Source organism: Urocampus carinirostris, chromosome 1, assembly GCF_059441175.1.
Source record: "Urocampus carinirostris isolate Australia breed hairy pipefish chromosome 1, RoL_Ucar_1.0, whole genome shotgun sequence".
NCBI classification, from domain to species: Eukaryota; Metazoa; Chordata; class Actinopteri; order Syngnathiformes; family Syngnathidae; genus Urocampus; species Urocampus carinirostris.
This window is the reverse complement of record NC_142349.1, coordinates 51,696,908-51,712,991: the sequence shown is the minus strand read 5'-3', so window position 1 is coordinate 51,712,991 and position 16,084 is coordinate 51,696,908. Positions and strand designations below refer to the sequence as shown.

At 41.1% G+C, this 16,084-nt stretch overlaps 1 protein-coding gene across 4 annotated transcripts; it reads left to right on the top strand.

The window, feature by feature from the left end:
- The first annotated feature begins 1,478 nt into the window (after positions 1 to 1,478).
- On the top strand, positions 1,479 to 15,449 carry hao1 (hydroxyacid oxidase (glycolate oxidase) 1). 4 transcript variants are annotated; one of them, XM_088344652.1, is made up of 9 exons: positions 1,479 to 1,662; positions 5,706 to 5,836; positions 6,788 to 7,058; positions 8,930 to 9,102; positions 10,665 to 10,756; positions 12,481 to 12,639; positions 14,195 to 14,264; positions 15,194 to 15,265; positions 15,369 to 15,449. In XM_088344652.1, the coding sequence occupies exons 1-8, from the start codon at positions 1,526 to 1,528 to the stop codon at positions 15,259 to 15,261; spliced, it is 1,101 nt and encodes a 366-aa protein (XP_088200778.1). In that variant the 5' UTR covers positions 1,479 to 1,525; the 3' UTR covers positions 15,262 to 15,265; positions 15,369 to 15,449. The 4 variants fall into 4 exon arrangements, with proteins under 4 accessions (XP_088200778.1, XP_088200760.1, XP_088200769.1 ...); XM_088344634.1 differs by having other exon boundaries at positions 5,706 to 5,857; XM_088344660.1 differs by lacking the exon at positions 1,479 to 1,662 and adding an exon at positions 5,585 to 5,639 and having other exon boundaries at positions 5,706 to 5,857.
- The last annotated feature ends 635 nt before the right edge of the window (positions 15,450 to 16,084 follow it).

Genomic DNA, 16,084 nt, shown 5'->3' with positions numbered 1-16,084 from the left:
GTCCTCTCTAATACATTTGCCTCCATTTATTGAGTACATTCGTTGACTAAATGTAACATAACCCGAGAAGAGATGTTCTAATGGGACAGTGTTAAATAGTTGGTGCCTCCTAGTGGTAAAAAAACATCTTACAATTTCTAGCCTTCATTAAAAAACAATGTTGATTTAAATGATAAGCAAAAGTATTTATTTTTAAATACTCGTAGATCCATAAACTTGCGTTCATCTAAGCCTCACCATTGCCATCTTGCTGCTAAGGGTTGGCTGGTTGGTTAGTTGGTTAGATCCCTTAACCACTAGGGTCATAGGGGCACCATTTCCTATGGTGTGTCTTGGGCAATTACAGCGTGGCGCCCATCCTTCTCCAGGCCGACATATGTTTCCACCCGGTCCCGAACCGGGGACCTTTCACATGTTAGCCCCCCATAAACTTTGTGAAAAGCTGGGACAAAAGATTGAGAAGAAAAATCGTGCAGTTTGATAACTTTGAGTCTCTGTAGTTTGTATTTTCCTATGTGGTTTTAAGCACTTGTTTTCAGTTTTACTACACAGTGCAGCAAAATCTAGGGGTCACATAATACTCACTGTTCTTTTAAGGGAAGTAGTTTCCACAAAATCAGCAGGCACTTAAATAAAACGTATTTGATTATTAATAAAACTACGATATTTTTTTACTATTTCATATTTTTTAACTTGTAAGGTACTCAGACTTCAAGGGGTGTAATTTCGCAACGACGAAGGAGACGTGTCCCCAGGAATAATACGTGATCACGTTAAAAAATGTGTCCCCACCAATATCGAGTAATCATTATTTTCCCCTCACCAGTATTATGTGATCACTTCTCTCATCTCATCTCATTAGCTGCACCGCTTATCCTCAGTAGGGTCGTGGGGGTGCTGGAGCCCATCCCAGCAATCATCGGGCAGTGGGCAGGGGACACCCAGAACTGGTTGCCAGCCAATTATGTGATCACTTAAAAATGCCAAAACCAAACCTTGCAATTCTATATTTGATAAATGAGCCACTGTTTCCTCCCATAGCCAGTCACACCCCTCAAATTGCCCCCTTGACATAATGCGGACTTGAATAATTTGAAACGAAAGAGTAAAAGTTACTTTGCACCCCAAGACATCATTCCTTATCTATGTACAGTATATCTCATGGCTAAAGCAAGAATACTAAATTGTCCATAGTGTACAAACATTGACTGTTACCCTTTTAAACATACCAGTACAAAGGTGACAGACTCGTTTTAAAGCAGCGTCTGGTTTGATTTTTGTCACAGGCAAAATATATTTGATGGTTAATACAAAATCAATCAATCCAGTCAACATTGCTCATCGTAAAATGTTCATCTCATATATCACAATGTTTACTTACCTTATATCTATCATGTATTCTGGTGGAAAATGAGTATGTGGGCCTTGGAGCCCTCCCTTGGGTTAATGATTACATGATCTTGTTTAGTCTTGTTCTCTCTTACTTTGCTTTATTGAGCACAAGCAAACGGACGTAATAGCAACGATGTCAGGGAAGCGTGTGTGCGTGTCTGACTTCGAGGTGGAAGCCAGGAAAGTTCTCCCAAAGGCCGTGTATGACTACTACAGCTCAGGAGCCGAGGAGCAGACCACGCTGGCCGACAATGTGGCGGCCTTCAAGCGGTACGACAGCACAATATTCTCAGGACATCTTGTTTAATTAACCTTTCAGAATTGCGTCAACCTATAAGTGCAATATGAATGTCCACTACCACATTTTTCTAATGTTTTTGTAATAAAAAAGCTTAGAAGTGAGAGACGAGTGTTCATAGGAAGAGTCTGGTATTTTCAAGCTTCCAATATAGCTACAAATACTGTACATGGCCCAAGTAATTTTTAAAGGGCTATTGTGCCTTCTTGAGTACCTCTTAGTGGTATAAAAAACTTAATTCTTAAAAGAAATATATATACAGTTTATGTCAGGAGCCCACTCTGGGTGGTGCGGAAGCACAGTGGAAATACACTCATTAGTGCAGTCACAGACCTATTTTTTCAAACAGAGTTTGGTACACGGGACATCAAGGGGCGTAGCAACAGACAGAGGGGTTGGTGGTCCGGTAAACTGGATCAGCAAACACTACTAAGCTTTCGGCAGAAGGTACTACCGATCTATACACTGGAATAACAACATTGCTGTGACAAGAAGGCTTAGAACGGGACATAAGAGGCAACATAAACTAGTACCGAGCCAAGCATACAGAGTGTTTGAATAGTGAAGAGGGATAGGTGTGATTAGAGGTTAATCAGGGCATGTGACACCAGGTGTGGAGTGGATACTAGGGCTAGGAAGTGAGTGACTAAATTAGGTAAGGGCAAGCAAGAGAGAGAGAGAGAGAGAAAGAGAGGAAACCAAACCTGAGTGCAGGATTTTGACAATATACTGTACTCATTTGACTAATAAAGAAAAACATGCGGATCATTATCTAAACGTGCATTTTATTTTTTGGTGCCGGAATCAGCAACATTGTCGAAGCTGAGAGCTACTTTCTGTTACTAATAAGCATAAAGGGCTTTTATTTTGATAAGCTTATCTAGAATGACAGATTATCTTGTTATTGCTACTTTGTCACTAGATTATTACCAGGTTGTAATCATTAGAGGCAGGGTTAAAATAAGCTCAGTCAACCGCTAAAACAGCATGCCAGTTAGAAAAATAATAATTAGCAAATCATTTGTGAGCTATTTTCAGAAAGTGTACTTGGGCTACTCAACATAACATCCCTGAATAGTTGATTTTCCGTCATCTTGGTTCTTAATATTACCCGTGTTTATTAGCCACGGACTGCTATGTCAACAAGACCCAGCGGCCTACAAAGCAGCGAAGCAGAGTGGCAAGACAGCGGCGTGACCGCCGAACGAGGACATCAAGCGCTCGGTGCTACGACCACTCGGGAGTGTTTATTAGCCACGGACTGCTATGTCAACAAGACCCAGCGGCCTACAAAGCAGTGAATTGCAGAGTGGCAAGACAGCGGCGTGACGAGGAAGCGGGCCGGGCTAACAGCTAGGCTTAAGGCTAACCCCTCTAACATCCATTTTGCTCTCCAATGTTCGCTCTATGGACAATAAACATGACCATTTAACAACTGGAAGTGGCATCGAACCGCGAGATGACGAACTGCTTCGCTAAAATTCTGACGAAGACATGGTTAATCATATCTATCCCGGCTGACGTTCAAAGAAACTGTGCGGGTCAGATGTATCGACATTTCGTTCTGTATACACGTGTACACGAATGACAATAAAGTAAATCTGAATCTGCATCTGAAAAATCAGAAGAAAAATTATTTTTGTTCACTTTGACCCTCCGTAGTTTGTAGTTTTCCTTGTGCTTTATAGAAATAATTTTAGGTTACACTACACAATACAGTGACATTGGTGGTATCTTTAAATTGTCAACAAAGTGTCAAATTAAAATAATATTAAATATAAAACTGTCATTATTGCCGATTCAGAGCACCTGCGACTGCTTAATTGGCGCCAACAGCCCGGACAGCTGATTGGCTGATGTAACCTTTTTAAACCCCCGGCTTCCAAGAGGAAGCTGTCAGATCGTTATGCGAACTGTTACCTCCAGCTCAGTAAGCCCTTACATCAGAATCTGTTCCTGCCCTGCTTTTCTCTGCCTGATCCTCGTTGCCAACCTGTTTCCAGACCTGACTCTGCCCTATTCTGCCTGCCTGTTACCCAATCTGTTTTGCCCCGTTACCTGCCTGCCCCCTGTTGCCGACCTCGTTTCCGGACTTGACATCGTCCTTGCTCTCCAGTCCCGGCTAGCGACTTGTAAATCACGCTTGTCTTCGACCCTCCTCGCTAGACACAAAAGTGCCACTTCCGCATCTCCTGCTCCTCTTGTCCGTCAGCCGTCGGATCGTGGAAGCAAGCCCTGCTCTCCCTCTTTATTAATATAAACTGAGAAAACGAGCGCTATTGGGTCCTGTGTCTGTTTCTGGTCCGTGACAAAAACAAGCCTTACCAACCCTATGACCATAGTGAGAAAAGGGGTTTGGAAAATGAATGAATAAATACATTAATAAATGAAAAATTAAATGTAACACTGGGATGCCAGTTTTAATTCAATTTTGTTTACCCCACATCTTTTCAAAAGCTAATGGATATGTTTCCTTTACAATTGAAGTCCAACTGTATGCTTGATCAAACAAATGAACTAAGTGACAAAGCCACTGAGGTGAATAAACATTCAGCATGTTAGCAAACAGCGCATGTAATGATCTGTCATTTATCTTTTTTTCTGATTTATGAAACAATCACGCAATCTGTTATTCACGCATTGTTTAATGCAGTGTTTCTCAACTGGTAGGTCTTGACCCAAAAGTGGGCCGCGGATCTGTTTTGATTGGGTCGCTGGCCTTTGCCTTGCCAAAATGAAGAAACAACAGTGGATCAATAACACTCCTTAACAGTAGATGGCGATATTGTTGTACTTGATCTCTTTCCTTGTCCAGTCAATTGGATTTTGTACGTTTTATTTCCTTTTTCAGCTCAAAATTACGGGTCCCAAGAATGTTAATGATAAATTGTTGGAAAAGTGGAACACGTTGACAAGAACGATCAAAGAAGGAAATGATGTACGAGTGTCTGCCATTGAAGCTCTGTGGGCAAGTACAGTTTAAACATGTTATATATTTAGCTTTTTACCAGGATATTAATCTTTATTAACTACATTATGATATTATTATTCATGTTTACATACATGTTTTGTCAGAGACCTGAACAGGAAATAGGACCCACTCGCGTAACGTTACAGTTTTATTGGGGAAAAGAGAAAGGAGCGCACACTTGGTCCGGAGATCGTTGGTCGCGGGGAGTAGGCTGTTCAGCCGTGGAAATGGGACTTCCGTGGCTAGCGATGACGGTGTCGGAAACAGAAAAAGTAAAAATCAAACAGATCGTGGCGGGAGCAAAACAGGAGCAAAACACGGAAAAAACGGAGATTCTCAGACGCACCGACAAAAGGCTACTGGCAGAACAGCGTTTAAATATTGACAGTGAGCCGATCGGTCAATGAGCTTCAGTTGGTTTCCATGGGTGGGGGCCAATTGGGCGCCATGGCAACCTCGACAAGCTGGCGCCACACGGCGGGGGCCAAATGGGTGCCATCCCAAACGTGACATGTTAAATCAATATTTTGAATGTATTATAGTATGTGTATAATTGCAGCAATTGTAGTGGGTTGCTTATATGTAATGTAGGCTTATATGCCACTATGTATGGTACTCACAGTTGTTTTGGTTTTGCTAGTCATTTTGTTTTTTGTTAAAAAAAAAAGAAAGGTGTGTGTGTATATATATATATATATATATATATATATATATATATATATATATATATATACATACAGTATATATATATATATATATATATATATATATATATATATATATATATATATATATATATATATATATATATATATATATATATATCTGTTTTAAACTGCAAATTTTTTTTATTGGACTAATTTGAGAAGCAATTTTTTTTTCTTGTTTGGGTCGCAGCTTGTCATTCGGGTGGAATCATGAGTCCTGAAGGCTGACCAGTTGAGAACCACTGGTTTATTGAAAACACATCAAGAAGGGGTGGGTGTGTGGTCTTTGTCTGTTGATATTACTGTATTATGAAGATAGTGATGCATGTGATTGTAGGTGGCGGCTGATCCCCCGGGTGTTGAACGACGTGTCATGTGTGGATATGAGCGTGTCAGTGTTGGGCCAAAAGCTGGACATGCCATTGTGTGTTGCAGCCACTGCCATGCAGAGGATGGCTCATGCGGATGGTGAGACGGCAACTGCAAGGGGTAAACACACGCAAAAAATCTTCGTCGGGACGATTACTAACACTCCAGGATTCTGGATTAAAATAAAAATACTTCTTCACAACCCAAAGTCATTTGTAAGAGATGGTGTTTGCTCCAAGTAACACAATCAACCGTATCCCTAGTATATGTGAAATGTATGTAATGTGCAACCTGATAAGAGCATCCTTAGGAGACAGGTGTGGAAGAGGGGAAACCCCTTGGGACCCGACTAAAGACACCCATGTTTCTATCAGGGATTTTCGAATGGAGGTAGGGAATACTTGAATTTTACAAAAAATACCTAACATAGCAGTGAAATCAAAGATCTGATCCAAATACTGGTTACTTCCATCTTTGTCTATGCTTGCGAAACATGGACTCTCACAGCAAAGATGGAAAGCAAATCCAGACCATGGAGGTGCGATGCTCAAGCAAACTTCTAGGCATCAACTACATAGCCCATGTGACTGAACATTTCACCCCACAATCAGAGGAAACATTGGACCCTACAAAGATTTTTTTTTAATCATTATTATTGTCAAAGATCTTTATGAAAACACTAATAAGGGATGTACTTGGCAAAAAAAAAATGAAATAAAATATTACGTGAATGAAAATTGGTTGGGCAATACTGGTCTAAATTATGGTCCTCAACTCACAACAACATTGATCCTTAGTAAAATGGCTGTTCTGTGTTTGTGCTGATGAAAGTAATCAACTCACTTTAAGTAGATAAAATATATAATATTTCTAGAGCTCTAGCTTTTTAAATACACCGCAACTCACTTCAACTTTGGTCCTTGATGGTAAATGCCACAAAGCACTGTTTTGCCCCTCCAAAATACTCCTCACCTCCATTTAACATAGTTCAGTTTTGGTGTGTTTACATTCATTCATTTTGAACAAATGGAATCTTTATATTCTACGTAGCGTGCCGAGCTGTGGGGACGGGAATGATGCTGAGCTCCTGGGCCACCTCCACTATTGAGGAAGTGATGTCGGCAATGAGCTCCTCGCCTGGAGTGGGCGGCGTGCTGTGGCTGCAGCTTTACATTTACAAGGACAGAGCCCTCACACTGTCCTTGGTCCGTCGGGCAGAGGAGGCAGGCTACAAAGCCATCTTTGTTACCGTGGATACACCATACTTGGGGAGGAGGTTGGAAGACATGCGCAACTGCTTTAAGCTTCCATCACATCTGAGGTATATATATATCTGAGGTAGGACTTGGAAAAATGTAGAACAAAACATTTGATGACTAAAGTACAAGGATGTAAAGGATATTAACTTCCCGATTTTCTTTTTCTTACGTATTTCTAACATGTTTAAGTATAATATTGACCTTTGAGAGTAAAGTATTATTTAACAAAAGATTATTCTCATTTAACTTTATTCAAACCACCTAGTATCTCATCTCATCTCATCTCATTAGCTACACCGCTTATCCTCAGTAGGGTCGCGGGGGTGCTGGAGCCCATCCCAGTAATCATCGGGCAGTGGGCAGGGGACACCCTGAACTGGTTGCCAGCCAATCGCAGGGCACACGGGGACAGACAACTCACTCGCTCATTCACACCTAGGGACAATTTGGACCGGCCAATTCACCTGAAATGCATGTTTTTGGAATGTGGGAGGAAACCAGAGTGCCCGGAGGAAACCCACGCAAGCACGGGGAGAACATACAAACTCCGCACAGGAAGTCTGGAGCTGGATTTGAACCCACGCAGGAGGTTCCCAAGACATGAACTGTGCCGCACATGCGCTAACCACTGCGCCGCCGTGCTGCCCCACCTAGTATCTAGTAAAATAAAAATGTAATTTTACCTGTGAATGCAAAATGACTACGTGGGTTGTTGTTCTTCAGCGTCTTTAAAAATTGGTTGTAATATTGTCATATTCCAGGTATTCCTCATAAAACATGTTTACGACATGATGCCAGTAGTATTCCCCCCCCGCATAAATTTTCGACCCACCTCATGGAAAAGTGTACGTACACTGTAGTTTGTACAGGTAGGTCATGTACCCAAGGGTTAAAATGAACGAAACACCCTCACAATGCGGATTAAGGAGAAAATAATTCTCATTTCAGGAAGTAAGTTTAGTAAGGTAAGGAATGTAACCTTGCTATATCAGATGATTAAAAATAATTAAAAACTACCATAATTAAGTCCACTAGATGTAGCAGCGTGGTGTTCTCAACTGAAAACGAGTACTGTACATGAAGAATACAAACTACGCAGACTCAAATTTACCAAAATACACCAATTTTACTTTTTTTTTTTTTTGCCCAACCTTTTGAGGTATTTGGGTACCTGCAGCAGCAAGATGGCGGGCAGTTATGTAAACTCCCTCTAGGTGAACCACATGATCTTTAAAATAAATGCCAATTTCTCAACCTACAAGAGTTCTAAAAAATCCATGTTTATTTGATAGTTCATGCATTTCCCTTATTATTTAAACCAGTATAGTTTTTTTATTAAATACATGTATTGTTTACCTCGAGGGGACAGTAAATAATAAACATACAGTAAAATAGTGCGGTTTGGTCACTTTGTATCACCGTAGCTGTATTCTTCCTTGTGCTTTTTAGCACTTGTTTTGGTTGCATTACACCAAACAATGACACCTAGTGAAGTCGAAGGTACATCGTGTCATATTTGCGCACTAGATGCCACTGTATTTTTTAATGCAAACAAAAATCAGTGGTAAATTAGCACAGCATAGCAGCAATATTACAGACAAGCATGGCGGCGACTACTATGTATAAATTCTGTTATGTAAAATAAACGTTTTTTTAAACTGAATTAAGTTTTTTATTCTAAAACTAGGAGAAACTAAATATTACACACTGTCCTTTTAAGCACTACTAAATGTAATAATATGCATTAAAAAGCTCAACGAAATGTGATCTTTACAGATAAAATGTGTCTTCTGCCACCCGTTAAAATAAGAAATAGCAAGTAAATAAAAATGTTCTTGTTATTTTTTTTTTTTTTTTTTTTGCCCACCCCTGACTTATTACATATTTTTTAATGCTTTCTCTCATTTGTTGCCTCGTGTGTCTTTTGCTCCAGATTGTCTAACTTCTCAACAGACTCTTTGGCTTTCTCGGAGGGAGACTACGGAAAGGATAGTGGACTTGCTGTCTATGTGGCAAAAGCAATCGATCCCGCTCTCTGCTGGGATGACATCACCTGGCTGAAGAAAAACACAAAACTGCCCGTGATTGTTAAAGGAGTGCTTACCGGTATGCTGACACACAAAGCACTTTTAAAGGTATTCACAAATTCTGTCTCGTCTTTGACTTCCTGAGCTGTGACATCGTGTGAGTGACACCAGCACCCGAGCAAGCCAGTCAACATATTGGTTTACCTAATAATTAGTCGAAGAGCTTACAAGTGTTTTAGGACAAGTTTTGTTCATTTTTTTGTGGAGAGGCGTTGCAGGTGGATGTACTAATGGTACAGTAAAGGACAAGTAGCCGAAAAAGGGCTGACTGGCAAAAAAAAAAAACAATACAAGGAGAGCCATATAGTAGGGTGCTAAACCTCAACAACAAAAGTGGTTGACCTCAGCGGAAAAACGCGAGGCTAGCTGACCAAAAAACATGCAGTAAGAAGCCATGCCAACCCGTAACTGCCAACGAAAAGCGGCAACGGATACCGCGACAAACTAAAAGCAGGCCAGAAATTAACATACCAAGGAACAAAGCAAAACCTTTGCAAAAGCCAGGCTATCTGATCGAAAAACACGCAGTGAGCAGCCACGCTAATCTGGAACCGAGAACGAAAAGTGGCAACGGCTACAGCAACAAGGAGAAAGCTATCCGGGAAATGCAGTGAGCTGCCAGGCTAACAGTGAACTAACAACGAAAAACGGCTTTAGCGACAAACACAAACGCACCAGGGAATTAACCAAAGGACACGGCATGCAGGCCGTCTAGCCGGCCAAACAACACTTTGTGCTGCTAACAGGGGATAACCGTGATCAATCAAAGAAAGGTTTCCCTCAGCCTCGCCAGAAAAATGCGGGCTGGCTGACTAAAAAAATGCAGTAAGCAGCAAGCTAACCGTGAACCAAAAACAAGAAGTCAAGAAGTGGATACGGCGTCAAACGTGAACCCAGGCAGCAATAAACCAATGGACACTGCAGGCTAGCCGACTGCTAACGGGGGCTAACCAGAAGAAACGGGGGCTAACCAGAAGAAAACAAAAAAAAAACAGGGTGCTAGGCGGACAATATTATACCAACCGGGACACACGCAGCGTAAACCCACATTGGCCTACCTGTAACAAGGATAGGGCAAAGAAGAAACTCACACTGAACAAGCAGCAGATAAACTTAACCCACGAAGCTTTTGGAGGTCCAGGCATGCAACTCGAACAAAACAGTCACAAGACCCCCATCGACAGGGTAAGCGAAGTTCCAATTTCTCCAAGCAGAAATGGGCAGTATGCAATCGCTTTTCACTGCAATTGCCGTCTGTTTCAAGCTGTTTCATATGTTGTGTTAAAGGGATTCGCCATTTTGAAAGTGATGTTTCTTCAATGACGGCACAGCTCAAGAGGAAACAAGTCAAATTATTCAATTTTGAGACTATATTTCTCAAGTCCCCCTGCATGTGGAATATTTTGCAACATATTTGCATAATTGTGGAGAGGAACACTACACTAATTTAAAAAATGGTCTTTCTGAATACCTTTAAGTTGAAATTTACTCACCCGTGGGAAGTAAATTATTGACGTGAAATTTGCCACTTTGGATCCATTGTGCGTCTGTGTGTCATTGTGTGTGTGTTTGTGTGCCCAGGAGAGGATGCTGCCAAAGCAGTGAACTATGGGGTTGATGGCATTTTGGTGTCTAACCATGGTGCTCGACAGCTGGACGGAGTCCCTGCCACGGTGTGAATAAGTTGTTCCCTTGTGCATTATTGTTCTATTTAATTGTGTGTATACCAAAACGCATTTGACAGTCATCTATATATACATATAAAATATTTGAACAATATTAAAAATACCATAACTATCATTTAAACATGATTGTCCACCATTTTGCAGCTAAGGGTACCCCCTCCCCAAAAAACCCAAAGCTTTGTGAAAGGCTGGGCAAAAAGATGAGAAGCTAAATTATGTCATTTGGTCACTCTCCTTAGTTTGTAATGTTCCTTGGGCTTTGTAGCACTCATTTTGAACCGGAAGGTAAATGCAGTTTTCCATAACGGCCACATGGTAGCGGCAAAGTATCCTGTGAAGTGAAGTGGATCGTGTCCTTAATTCATAAAATTGTACAGTAAAAAAGCAAAATGATTTATTTAGAATATGATGGTACACAAGTTTTTTTGGGGAGAAAAAAAAAAAAAGAATCTATAAAGTACAGCACTTTAATTTGTTAATTAAATGTAAATTGGGTTTGTTCTTGAATGATAAACTAATAATTAAATTCATTTTCATGATTTCATCCCCATATCAACTGCGATAACCAAGAGATTGGTAAATTTCACCACTAATGTCCCTTTGAAGGGACACTCTGTATTATTTGAGTTTTGTAATGCAACAAAAAAAAGTGCTAGAAATCACAAGGGATAATACAAACTACGGAGACTCAGAGATTCAGATTCAGATTCAGATATACTTTATTGTCATTCTTGTACACGTGTATACAGAACGAAATGTCGATACATCTGACCCGCACAGTTTCCTTGAATGTACAGATATAAATAAAACGTGACTTCTCAATGTTTTTGCCCTGCCTTTTGTTAGGTTTATGTTTTTTTAGGTACCTGTGGCAACAAGATGACCGACAATTATTTTCCAAGTGAGCCTTATGTTGTGTAAAATAAATGGAAATTTAGTGTTTTTTTTTTTTTTTTTATGAATGAACTTTACAAACTGTCTCTTTAAGTATTATACAACACATCATTGTAAAGAACTTGACCTATGTTGGGTAAAAAAGACATTTTCATTTAGCTTACATTTTCAGATACAGGAAGTTCTTACTATTACAATTTAACACTGGGAAACACTACCTTAATTTTTTACATGACCCATATTAAATTTCCATAAGTGATACGTAAACCTTGCACTATTACACATTTAATCATTGTACAGTGCCGTGTTTAGGTGTAGCATGTAGCAAACAATTTGCAAAAACAAAAAAAAGCTCGTCCTCTCAGTGAATTACATTTAATATGACTGTAAAGAGCTGACTTTCTCATTGTGAAGAGATGGATCTCTGTTACTCATACACTACGCAGCATGCTGTGCGTGGATTTGTGCCACGCTTCAGCTATTGTTTGTATTTCCATTTTCTAGCTAGCGTTCAGTAAAACAGAAGCCTCCCTGCGTCTTGCCCCTCTTGGGCACAACCTGTAAGGGATAATACCGCTTCACTTGACAACGCCAAATATAAAATAATGCCAGCTGCCATTAATCATGAGGGAAGATATTCAATGGAAACGTGAAACCACCAGAGCAGGCGTTACGGCGTCATTTCTTAAAAACACTTTTAAATTACTTCACCTAAAATTCAAGCACTTATCCAACCTTGAAAACTCAACATTAAAATTCAAGCATGTTTAAGGATTTTAAGCACCTGTATGAACACTGTTTAAATGTTTTGTCTGAAGCTTGATGTGCTGGAGGAGGTTGTGGAAGCAGCCAAAGGTCGCTGCGAGGTCTACCTGGACGGCGGCGTGAGACAAGGGACAGATATCCTCAAGGCACTCGCTTTGGGGGCCAAGGCTGTCTTTATCGGCCGGCCAGTGCTTTGGGGCCTTTCTTGTCAGGTGGGGAGAGCCAAATTTGGAAAATTTATTGAAAGTGAAGAAGTACGTCCATGTCTTATGGCTGTGTTTTTCAACCTGTGTGCTAGGGCACGCTAATGTGCCGTGAGACCTTGTGTCAGCACCCGAACAGGAGGAGGACCCAGATGCGTAACGTTTTCACACAAGCTTTATTGTACGGGAACGGCAGTGATTCGGCGATCGCTGGTTGTAAGAAGTAAGACAGAAGCCCGGCATGGAAAAACAGGAAGCTGGAGGCCGACGAGATCGATACCAGATACACGAGCAGATACCTGACAGACGGGATAGATACCGGACAGGACGGAACAGACAGGATCGATACTGGATACTGGAGACTGGCGTAAGATATCGGACGGGATGAGACAGACGGGATCGATACCGGATACCGGAGAATAGAGTAAGATATCAAACAGGAAGATATAGACCAGATCGGTACCCGATACTGGAGACTGGAGTCAGATATCGGACAGGACGAGACAGACCGGATCGATACCGGATACTGGAGACTGGCGCAAGATATTGGACGGGATGAGACAGACGCGATCGATACCGGATACCGGAGAATAGAGTAAGATATCAAACAGGACGAGATAGACCAGATCGATACCCGATACTGAAGACTGGAGTCAGATATCAGACAGGACGAGACAGACTGGATCGATAGCAGACACTGGAGACTGGAGTCGGATATCAAACAGGATGAGCTAGACAGGATCGATACCCGATACTGGAGACTAGAGTCGGACGAGACAGATGGGATCGATACCAGATACACAAGCCGATGCCGGACAGACAGGATCGATACCGGACAGGATACACAAGCAGGATACCGGACAGAGTCAAAACACACGTCTTGCGGGTGCAGAGGTTCGTTGACAGACTGACAACGTGTGAATGAGAGCACTGAGTTTAAATAGGAGGGAAGCCAAACAGGCGGGGCCAAGTAAGGGCAATGGGCAACTGTGACACCTTGTCTACGGTTCCGCAAGAAATTTTCCAATGTTATCTTTGCAAAACCAGCAGGCCATCAGTCGCCAGACAGGAGAAGAAAAACAATGACACTGCAAAGCCACCAGAGAGCAGTGTGGAATTCATTTTAAAGCAAACTTTTTGCAAAATATGGCCACAATTTAAAGCATTTTCAAGCATTTCACGCAAAATTCAAGCACTTTTATTCCTCGAAAACATCTATCCATCCATTTTCTGCACTGCTTATCCTCACATTAAAATTCAAGCATTTTCCAGGATTTCAAGCACCCATACAAACCATGCATTTGAACAAATTTCCCATCAGGAATGATTGTCGACCTGAACCCAGTATCTAAGATAATGTGAAGAAAGTCAAAAACAAAAAATATTTCTACCACTTTTGGAAAAAATACAAATGTGGAAACAACGCTGGGTCTTTTATTTTGCTAGAGAAATAAACTAAAAATATAGCAACATAAAAACCAGACAAGAATAATTTCCTGGTTTATAAGGTTTTAAGAGTAACAATCTGTTTAGAATAGAAGTCATTATACTCTCTTATATGCAGGGGGATCAAGGTGTTATTGAAGTTCTTCAGCTTCTTAAGGATGAGCTGAAACTAGCAATGGCCTTGGCAGGTAACCGTACACTCTCGCAGGAGCACACATGAGCTTATATTAGCTTTCTCTGCAACAGTGGTGGGCCGTACATTGCACACTTAGGCCTTTAGTAGTGCTACTTCTGACACAATCCAACCCTCAACGGTCTTATGGCTATAAAACATTGACTGCAGCTACAGCTGCGACACATAAAAAAGTATCAAATTATAAAATTGCAATATTTGGGGGGATTTTAGCCACATTTTACTATACCAAAAATAATTTGAATCGATCTTCCTTTCTCTCATTCAGAAGATTTTAATTACTGTCGTACAGATTATCTATGCGTTTCAGTTCCATCAAGAAGTTCTTTGATATCACCATCAAAGCCAATGCTGAAAATCGTGCCCGTCCTGTCGTAATCCTGGCATACGTTTTTATTCGATATATGGCAGAAAAAGTCAGCTCGACAGAAGCAGTGGACACTGGGAATTTTTTTCTATGTTATGAAACATCTGTTACCGCCAACAAGCAGATCATAGTTTCGTGAAACCGATGACATTTGCCAAGGCCCGCTTGCCTGTGCTTGCTCGCCAACTTGGAATCTGATTGGTTTAGCCAAAAGCTTTATCGTCACTTATTTAATGGTCAGGGCCTGTAGAGCTAATAGAGAAGGCCCCAATGAACATTTCTGACCCTGGCAACATGTAATGGCTGAATTGTGATTGGTTAAATGCTTAAATATAAACGTACACATCTAGAAGCAGCACAACCAGTGGAAAAGCAATGAAAGGAAGTGACAGACAATTAGGAATTAATCAATAGGTATTCATGGACTAAATATAATTAACGTCACATGATTCGGATGTTTTTTGGGTTAGTTGGATAGACCTTGCAGGCCCTGATGGCCCACCACTGCTGTGCACACACACACAGCCTAATCTAATCATTTGCTTTTGTGTGAGCAGGTTGTCGCTCCCTGTCGGAGATCAGCAGGTCCTTGGTCAGGCGAGCGGAGGTCACTTCCAGAATCTAACCAGGTCCAGTGTGGACGCACGATTTCGATTAACATTGTCAAAGTAGCTGTGCAGAATTTGGAGTTTACTAACTGTCGCTATCTCCTGACTTGTGTTTTAATTGCAGCCTCAGTCAGCTCATTCATGATACACATGTGCAAGAAGGTGCATCTTAGGCTCAAATAAACTCCTTTATTCATCACCTCGGGCTTGGGCTTTTTCTTCCTTTCACCGTTTTTATGCTACACTGACCAACAGAAATTAATAGGAAAAATAATTTACCGTAAACTCCGGACTATAAGCCGCTACTTTTTTCTCAAACGTTCAACCCTGCAGCTTATTCAGTGATGCGGCCAATTTATGTAATTTTTCTAACGGTCGCCAGCGGCGCTCGAGTACAAAAGGTAAGATTTAGACCGCTGGAATGTATGCGCCGAGGAAGACTGCAACTTCTAAGCTTGTGCACAAATTAAATTAGCTTAAACTTACCCTCATCATGCAAATTGCAAAAAGAAAGGCACTTGACGCAGCTTTCAAGCTAAAAGCAATCGAGAAATCCGATTAAGAAGGAGCTATTGCACGTAAACTTTACTTTGCGAGCGTGTTGCTAGCGTGTTTTGGAATAAGGTAGCGTGGGATGATGTCTATATGACAAAGTTTCCTTCCGATACTGAGGAAGATGACTTTGATGGCGTCAGTTATAAGGAGGAAGATGAGGTTTTTTTTGCCGTGATTTTTACAAGTACGGTATATTTTTTTAACAGACCCGTTTACTGTTTTGCGAGCGTGTTGCTAGTAACGTGTTTCTACCTGTCACAGTCACGGTTTTGGATGAAAGTTATA

Bases quoted from the DNA above. Each gene is read 5' to 3' on its own strand.
- hao1 (XM_088344634.1), top strand. From the start codon at position 1,526: ATGTCAGGGAAGCGTGTGTGCGTGTCTGACTTCGAGGTGGAAGCCAGG. The intron at 5,858-6,787 runs GTAAACACACGC...TATTCTACGTAG, and splicing joins TGAGACGGCAACTGCAAGGG to CGTGCCGAGCTGTGGGGACG. The intron at 14,265-15,193 runs GTAACCGTACAC...TTGTGTGAGCAG, and splicing joins ACTAGCAATGGCCTTGGCAG to GTTGTCGCTCCCTGTCGGAG.